This window comes from Monopterus albus, unplaced genomic scaffold (assembly GCF_001952655.1).
Source record: "Monopterus albus unplaced genomic scaffold, M_albus_1.0 scaffold51.1, whole genome shotgun sequence".
Lineage (NCBI taxonomy): Eukaryota > Metazoa > Chordata > Actinopteri > Synbranchiformes > Synbranchidae > Monopterus > Monopterus albus.
In genome coordinates this window covers 880,166-889,131 of record NW_018127931.1, presented here as the reverse complement: position 1 = coordinate 889,131, position 8,966 = coordinate 880,166, and the positions used below count along the sequence as shown (strand labels likewise).

The 8,966-nt window shown below is 41.6% G+C and overlaps 1 protein-coding gene across 5 annotated transcripts in view; it reads right to left on the bottom strand.

Annotated features, from left to right (window-relative positions):
* The window catches only part of LOC109960920 (kinesin-like protein KIF21A), a 36,341-nt gene that overhangs the window by 19,025 nt on the left and 8,350 nt on the right, over positions 1-8,966 (bottom strand). For all 5 annotated transcript variants that reach the window (XM_020601391.1, XM_020601392.1, XM_020601394.1 and 2 more), the window contains exons 2-9: positions 5,315-5,537; positions 4,189-4,371; positions 3,640-3,789; positions 2,596-2,733; positions 2,253-2,417; positions 1,690-1,805; positions 1,244-1,439; positions 955-1,144 (exon numbers count right to left, since the gene is read on the bottom strand). In XM_020601391.1, coding sequence (XP_020457047.1) covers positions 955-1,144; positions 1,244-1,439; positions 1,690-1,805; positions 2,253-2,417; positions 2,596-2,733; positions 3,640-3,789; positions 4,189-4,371; positions 5,315-5,537 — 1,361 coding nt within the window. The remainder of the gene's footprint in view (positions 1-954; positions 1,145-1,243; positions 1,440-1,689; positions 1,806-2,252; positions 2,418-2,595; positions 2,734-3,639; positions 3,790-4,188; positions 4,372-5,314; positions 5,538-8,966) is intronic.

The following is an 8,966-nucleotide window of genomic DNA, read 5'->3' as shown; positions in this document are numbered from 1 at the left end:
ATTACCACTGTAAGCAAGCTATAGCTCAAAGTACCTCTGAGCCAGAGCTGCTAGTATGACACTAGACTTGGTAAACAATAAAACAAATAGATATCTGATTTTTTGTACTTAAAACTGTATATGAAAAATTTAACATTATCATTAAAATAATAAGACATGTGGTGACCATTATATTCTAATGTCTAAAAGAGTATTTGGTTATCTTAACATATAGTAAGAGAAACAAAATATGTTTTGCCTGTGCCAATTTAAGAAATTAGGAAGTAACAGTGCTTCTTCTATTATACTGAAAGAAAGTCACTTTTGGCTTTTCCTGTTTAGGGTCGCCACAGCGGATCGTCACACTGACGGCTCGCATGTTGACATTTGGTACGTGTTTTTACACCAGATGCCCTTCCTGATGCAACCTGGATTTGAACCTGGGACGCCACGGCGAAAGCGCTGCCCCTTAACCACTAGCCTAATATGCATATGCTTTTGTGTATGTGCTGTGACTTTTGACAACAAAAGCAGTTGCCTCATAAGTTTGTCTAAAATGTTACATTGCAAGTCTAAAAGAACATAGAACAAGCTAGCAAAGCTTATCCTCTGTGGGTTTTCTTTTTTAAACCTTGCTAATACAGATCCTCTCTACCAGGGGTGGCCAATTCCAGTCCTCGAGGGCCGCTGTCCTGCTTGTTTTCCAACTGCCAACTGGAACTTTCCAACTTCAGCTGGAAGATACCAATTCACTTTATCTTTCTTCACTCCACTTTCATCTAAGATGGTATCTTCCAGCTTCTGACTGGCTGAACACACCTGAGCCAGGTAATCAGCAGCAGGTCAGGCAGGGATAGTTGGAAAACAAGCTGGACAGCAGCCCTCGTGGACTGGAATTGGCCACCCCTGCTCTCTACCATAGTACAAAGAGTTACGGGTATTTTCTATAACATAGTCCTGTCACATAATTCCTACCTGCTTTAGCTAGAACTTGGTTGGCCTGGTCACTGAGGATCTGTGCGAGTCTGGTTCTCTGGGCGTCAATGGTCTCCTGCATGGCCTTCAGCCTCACTCTCAGATTGTTGTTCTCTGTCTGCAGCATTGAGTTCTCATGGACCAAGTCGTTGATGCCCTCCATCCCATCTTCACCCACCATACGCTTCCCCTAAGGTATCACACAGGGCAATTATCATGGAGTAATAATGTTTCTCCACTCATATCACCTATATGAATTTCATCTTCTCTTTTCCATCTGTCTTCTTACCGTCTTGTATTCCATCAGCTCCATTTGCAGTCGTGCAATCTCGGTCCTCAGTGCACTGATCTGCTGGCTGGCTCTGTCCTGGTTCACCACCACTTTGTTCTTAATGTTTCGGGCCCGGTTGGCGTACTTCAGGGTGTTCAAAGTCTCCATGAAGTCCCGGTCCGACGGGCTGATGCAGGCAATCATCACTGTCTGACTGCGGTGAATAAATAAGAACAGATTTTACCGGCTTCTGAATGGTCTTCATTTGTTGTGCTTTATCCTAGCATATATAATTATGTGAATTTATATTTTAAATTCAGACTAGTGAGGTATATTTGATATTCAAAGCAAACATGCTCTCTAATGGCTGGTACTTTCATGTAGCATAGATGCTAATGACTCATGAAAGATACAGATCCAAACTATATTTGCAGATAGTTTTTACAGGATTCAGCCCCACAAACCTGTTGCCACCCAGTGAGTCTTGTAACAGCCGGGTCAGTTTGGAGTCTCTGTAAGGCACATGAGTGGAGCGCTTACTCCTGTCTCCCAGAGCACTGATGACATTTCCCAGAGCAAGCTGTAGCAACAGAGGAAAGAAATACATTAAAGAGAAACAGATAGAAAAGATTTTCAGAATGGTAGGATTGTGATGGCAAATTTGCTGTAAAAATGCCAGGACTGGTGGAAATGGAGAATAAATAACACTTGCTCTATACAGTTTTGAAATGAAGTATGTAATTCAAGTTCTGGCCATCTGGGGTCTCTCTTGCTCCACAAAATCTCCTGGAGGGTTGATACAGTACAATATGTGAATCTGAAGGATGATAGACTCCTTGCGTGAAAACGTGAATCTGAAGGATGATAGACTCCTTGTGTGAAAACTCAGTTTTCTGAGTTTTCAGTGGAACAGCACAAGGACACATTACTATGGATCAAATGCATAAAAACAATACATGACTAAGATTATGACTGGATTGCACTGTGATATAAAATGCAGGATCAGTCATGGTATCAACTTCCTCACCAGCCCACAATTGATAGAGATGCCCTCTTTAGCTCTGTCTCCTGTAGCTCCGGTTCTCTTCAATCTCTCAGAACCAGCTAGGTCCACAAAGTGAAACTTGGCTGTTAGTGTCTCAAACTCATTAATCTCTGAGTCCTTAGCTAGACGGTTGTCTGTTACATTGTCCTGGAAGCAAAAGAACAAAGTAGAAAATCAACAAGAACTAGTTGCTTTTCAGTCTGTTTCAATTATAACTATATAATGTCAGTGCTGAAATTTCAGTTGATGATCATCTCAGTCTACCAAAACATCTGTAACCTGTTCGGTGGTAAAAGAGACCTGTACTGTGCGTTTGAGTACATACATTGTTATCATCAGGAGAGCAGGCTCGAACTTGGCACAGGTGGATGGTGAAGATGGCATGTGAGCGCGAACTCTGGACATTCATCTGGGTGCTGGCAGTGGTACGAGACAGTGCGCCCAGCTTTAGACACTGCATCATCTGTTAATCCAGAGGTGTAGGGATGACAGCAAAATTGTCTGTATTATCAAACCTCAGATAATTTTTGGCTCCAGTTCTTACTCACACAGGACATCCTTAACAATTAATACAAAAAGCGATAAATAGATAGATAGTCTTTCATATAGCAATAAATGTGACAAGGGTGTTTGTTTTGGAGACTTTGCCAACAATATGTAATGGGTTGGTTACAGTAACATGCTGAAATTTATAAATGTAATTTTTCAATGTAATATATACAAATGAAGTTTACATCATTCCACAGCACTGGGGAGCAAAAGCTTTGCTGTAGATGTTTCAAAATGTGCAAATACAACCATAACTATTGTATCTGTGTGGGCAGAAATCATTAGTTAGTGAAAAGGTATATTTTTCCTCATTTGGGTGAAGTGATTCTTTAATATTATAGCAATGCCTTGGAAGTGGGCAGCAGTAGCAGTAGCGCTGCTGCCTCACAGTGAGAAGGTTGCGGGTTCGCAACCTTTCTGTGCGGAGTTTGCATGTTTTCCCACCCCCCGCGACCCCGTTTGGGACTGAGCGGCATAGAAGATGAATGAATGAATGCCTTGGAAGTACAAATGTCCAGCATTTGACAATCTGTTAATTAGGATTGGATTATGATTGTTTTATCAAAATAAAACAATGATTTGCAAAATAAAATAATAAAATGTAGATTGGATATAAGGGGAATTTTACAGCAGTGGCAGATAGTATTCATAACAATAAAAGCAGTCATAACAATAAAAGCAGTATGGTCATTATCATAGTCAGTGAGGTATTAATGATTACAATAGTGCCATCATGTAAATCAAGTAAAATGCTGCACAAATACAAGTTAGGTGCAAAGGAGCGCCGCTTTTTTTAGATGTATTCACAGGTGAGGCTGACCTCCGCTGCAGTAGTGACCGTCCGGGTGGTGACCCCCACAGTGTAGATGCCTCCATTGGCATCCTCGTGGATCTTGATGTTGGACTTCTGTTTTCTGTGCTCAATGTCACGCGTCGAGTCAAACAAGTCCAGCACTTCCTCGTTGTACAGCTGCAGGGTATGTTAAATGAGTGCAAAACCAGGAGAGAGAAAAAAGATCATGCACACAGATTACTACATGAATATTCAATTACTGATGCATCATCACTTGCCTTGTCTTTTTTTTCTCTCAGCTATTTCCTTCTCATCTGTTGGCAGCCACTTGTTGGCTGTTAAAAATAAGGTCAGGAGCTGACAACAGACACAGACTAATGATAGTTGTGTCATGTGGACATAGAGTGAAACCCCTAGAGCCTCTCCTAACCTTTGACCTCTTGTTGTCTGCACATTCTGGCTATATCTAAGTAATGGACCTTAAGTGGATTGGATGTTTCAATAGGGTAAAATACTTAAGTGCTGATAAATCTGCATTTATATGAATATTTGATCATCTCTGGTTTGTTTCTGCACCTCCAGGAACTGTGCGTTGATCTTGAACTCAGGAACAGGCCTGCCCTGTTCAGTGGCAGCCTGTCTGCGCTCCTCGATGCCTCTAAACAGGTGGTTGACAGCCCGGGGAACGATACCCAGCTCATCATCTCTGATGTTGACATCAAAGCCGGTTCCCATGGTGTAAGTCTTCCCCGAACCTGTCTGGACACAGAGAAGCCAAGCTGTATCATTCAGTCACATTCAACTGACTGCTGAAGTCTGAGATGCATCTGTGAGGAGTTTTTCTCACAGGACAGTCAGAGGTAACAGGGTGGTCTCCATGGTGACAGAAAGTCGAAAGCAACATTGAGCTCAAATTCACACGTCATCCCCCTCTCTCTGTTGAATCACCTAAAAAAAAGATCCTGCCAGGACTGTGTGCATCTGTGTGTGGTGACAGATGAGAGAATGCATGTACAAGCAAATGTGTGTGTTTGTCTGTTTGATTCGATATGACTACACCTATGCAATTACTATGTTTGTGCACTAGCTTCTTTGTGCATATGTGTGAGTGAGTGTCCACTGAGCAGGCTCTTTGACAGGAGTACAAGGGCTGCAGGAACAATGTGAGGAGAGAATAATGAACAGAAAGAAGAGGAGAGGACGGGAAGACTAAAAAGAGGGAAAGTTTAATTGCTGTTGAGAGGCAAGTGTTGCATTTATTTAATGCCTCAAATATGTTGTGACTGGGTTTGATTCCCTGCTCTGGTATGAGGCAGAGCAATCTGTTCCCATTTTGTTGATAATAAACTCCTTTTTCTACATCTCCCCCTCAGGCTCATCTATCAAAGCCAATATAAAGCAGTGGTGATGAGAGCAGGTTGAGACATGTCAGCTGATAGTGTATTGACTGAGCTGGTGTGGTTATGAGGCCTATTTACTTCCTTATTGCATGTCTGATGATATGAAATGAAATCAGCTTTTTATCACTTGCTGCCATAAATCTTGGAAGCAAATCCTTTCCCTTGAGCGATGCAAAGTGGAAACATCAGTGAATGTGTGTGAATATGTTTGTGTGTCTGTGCTATGCCACTGTCCTGATCTGCTAACATGAGAGGGAAGAAAAACTGACAAACCACAGATCCCTATGTATCTGCTGACCAACCTGTCCATAAGCAAATACAGTTGCATTGTAGCCCTCAAAACAGCCTTCGATGAGTCTCTCAGTGCAGTAGGTGTAGACGGTTTCCTGCTGGGTGTCTATGTCAAAGACATAGTCATAGCTAAAGGTCTTGTCCTTACCCAGGACCACCTGGGGCTCCCCAGGCATCACATATGTGCAGATATGACAGCCCTCCATCTTCTCTTTGGCCAGTTGAGGACGAATCCTGGTAGACAGAAAGATAGAACAACATTTTTTACTCTCCATCAAAAGGAGAGTTTTCACCTTACAAGTAATCAGCGAAGATATTTTACAGTATTTTTAGCAGCAGATAGCATTAAACCCCTAATGTTGATCTGTCTGGCACTTTAAAATGAGATGGCATTTAGGTGGAGAGTTACTAAACCAGTGCAAAATATTGCATCAAACCACAATTTCTCAATTTAGTTGTGCATTTATCTACATTAATGATGTAAATGAGAACATCTGGAGCAGTTTTAATTTGAATGCACTTCCTTATAAGCACCTGGTGCTTGTATTGTGCACATGGGAGCCAAGACAGGGCCAAATATGCAGCTGTCTGGTCCTAAACCAAAGTGATAATGGCATTAGATGAAAAGATAAGTTTGATGGTAATAATGGAACTGAGCTTAAGAAGATAATATTTTTTCACTGAGCAGCAAGCACATGAGTGCTGCTACTGTGACATGTGCCTGTGTGTGTTTCTATGTGTATGAAGGACCAAGCAGTGCCAGTACATATTACAGTGCCCTCACTGTTCACGAGAGAGTGAGAGTTGGAAAGCTCTTGGTAAACAGTCCCACCCTTGGTTTCATTAGGAATCACTGTTTGCTTTCATTAAAATAAACACACTGTTATTATATAATTTCCTCCCATGGTGCACCTCTGCCTCAAGTGGAAATATTGAAGACAGACCAAGGAAACATTTGGATATAATGGAAGCATTAAAATATCAAAATTATTTGAAGCTTTTACATTAATATATTGGACATTATATACAGCAAAATGTAGATGAAAAAATATGAGATGACACCGATATGCTCACTAATAAAATTGGACATCTGGGATCTGGGAAAAAACACTGGAAATTTCCTGCTGGAAAATCTTTTATAACTGGCAACCCGTCCAGGGTGTACCCCACCTCTTGTCCAACATCAGCTAGGATTGGCTCCAGACCCCCACAACCCTTGTTAGGATAAGCAATATAGACAGTGGATGGATGGAAAATCTTTTATAGATATTAAATTTGTCTTTCCAATGTCACAGCCTAAATTAACCCAGAAAAATCAGAAGTGGCCTGAAAAATAATAACTTAGACACCTGAGAATCTCAGAGAAGTATCATTGTCAATAGCTGCTATTGTTGCTCTCTGCTGGCAGGCATTAATGTGAGTGTGCAAGTATAAGCTTTACATACACTTTGCATTCTGTGGGCAAAACTTGTTTGTTCAACTTTAGTGTGCGGTTGCCTTCCATGAGACTTTTACATTCATCACTGCAAGAGTCTATATAAGTAGTACTGTAAATGGTCTGAAAGGACGGTCAGAGTGTGTGTGAGAGACACACACAGATGAGATGGACAGCAGGAGCAGGAAAGCAAGTAAGATATTTTAGGCAACCCAGATAAAAGGAAAGAAATGGAATATAGAGCAGCACAGGAGCAAACATCCACAGACGTGTCACTGTTTGCGTAATATCAGATCTTAGATATTTAGGAGACACACTCTGGGATTACAGCCTTAATGATAAAAGAGGACTGAGCCTGGGAGGGGCTGATGAATGCAGCCTGGACAAGACCCACAGCCCCATTTGCAGAAACCGAACACCTGAAGAGCATCAGCAGAATTGTCTAATACATCATAGAAACTGTTGTTTACACAGTAAAAGACAGGTTATATCAGCAGTGTCTTTCATTGTTGATAGCCAAAGCAGATAAAACCAGCCACTGTTCCAGTATTTTGACAGAGAAAGCAATTCCATTGTTTTTGTTTTCCATTTTATTACACACACAAAATAAAATCTAACACAGACACAACAAAACAGATATGCACACACACACTAGTCAGAGGTTGACTACCCAATTATTTATCCATTCTGTCTTCATATTTTATTTTTTCCATTGGCTCAACATCCATATCAATCTGGCAACCCGTTTAGTCCAAGTGTGTCTTAGTCCAAGTGTGTGTTTAAGTCATCTTTAATAAGTGTCCATAGTTCCTCTAGTTCATCATCACCGTAAGATGCCTGTAAAGCTAAAGCTGCTTGCTCCATCATGATCAAATCGATGTGTGTCTGTCCGTAGCCAGCATGAAGAAGACCCTCTCCAGGATTGACCCACCCAAGGCAGCTGGACCAGATAACATACCTGGTCATGTTTTAAAGGACTGTGCCGAGGAAGTCAAGGATGTCCTCATGAACATCTTTCTGAGACAAGCAGTTGTTCTCACGTGTTTCAAGGCCACCACAATAATTCCAGTTCCAAAGAAGCCCCACCCAACCAGTTACAATGACTATCGGCATGTAGCACTGACTTCAATTATTATGAAGTGCTTTGAGCGGCTGGTCGTGCAGAACGTCAGGTCCATACTTCCTCCCTCTCACGAGCCATTTCAGTTTGCATACAGGTCAAACAGGTCCACAGAGGATGCCATTACTGCTGTTCTCCATCCAGCCCTCACCCACCTAGATTCTTATGTGCAATCACGCTGAGCACAGGGGATCCACAGGAGTTGGTGCTCAGCCCATTGCTCTTCACACTGCTGACTCACGACTGTGAGCCAACATACAGCACCAACCACATTGTCAAGTTTGCAGATGATACGACTGTAGTTGGCCTCATTACCAACAATGATGAGGCCAACTACAGGAGTGAGGTGTGCCAACTGGCCCAGTGGTACAAGTCAAAAACCTCTTCCTCAGTGTGGAGAAGACTAAAGAGATCATTGTGAACTTCAGTGCCCCGGGTGCCTGGAGCTCTGGTTCACCAGGGGAGCTAGCCGGTTCCTTTCCCCCACTACGGAGCTCCACTCCCACGGTCCTCCCTGGTGATAATGAAGCATAGAGTCCCTGGGGCTTTGGTTCAGACTGTTTATATGTAAATATAATGTATAGTCCACATAGGTTCAGGTCAACAGCTTTTTTTTCTTTTGTCAGTTTTCTTGTAGTAAAAATCTAAAAAAAAAAAAAAGGGTCAATTTGACCTGGACACAGCACAAGGGTTAAATTTGATTGTATTTACATCTATTAAAAAATGTATTATAAAAATGGTATGCATCTCTGCATTTAGAACTGGGTAGTTTTGCAGACATCTAAACTTTAGGTTTTTTCAATCTTACATGTCACTTGCTAAGTTTGCTTAACACCAGTAACACTGAAAGCAATGTTTGTCAGAGTCTTCTAATCTTGATTTACCTATTTTAATTCACCCACTCCATTGATAGAGGCTTGATAAACAATTTGGCACACGAAATTAGTCACAATTGGCTTTATTTGCACAACATAAATTAAAAATGAACTACAACAATTTCCTTTTTTGAGACAGAGTTGTGGACATTATTCTTTAAATCTTTCCAGTTGCGACTGCCCAGTGCTGGTTCTGCTTCAAGTGCCTTGAGGCAGACCTCTTTACCAGGAAC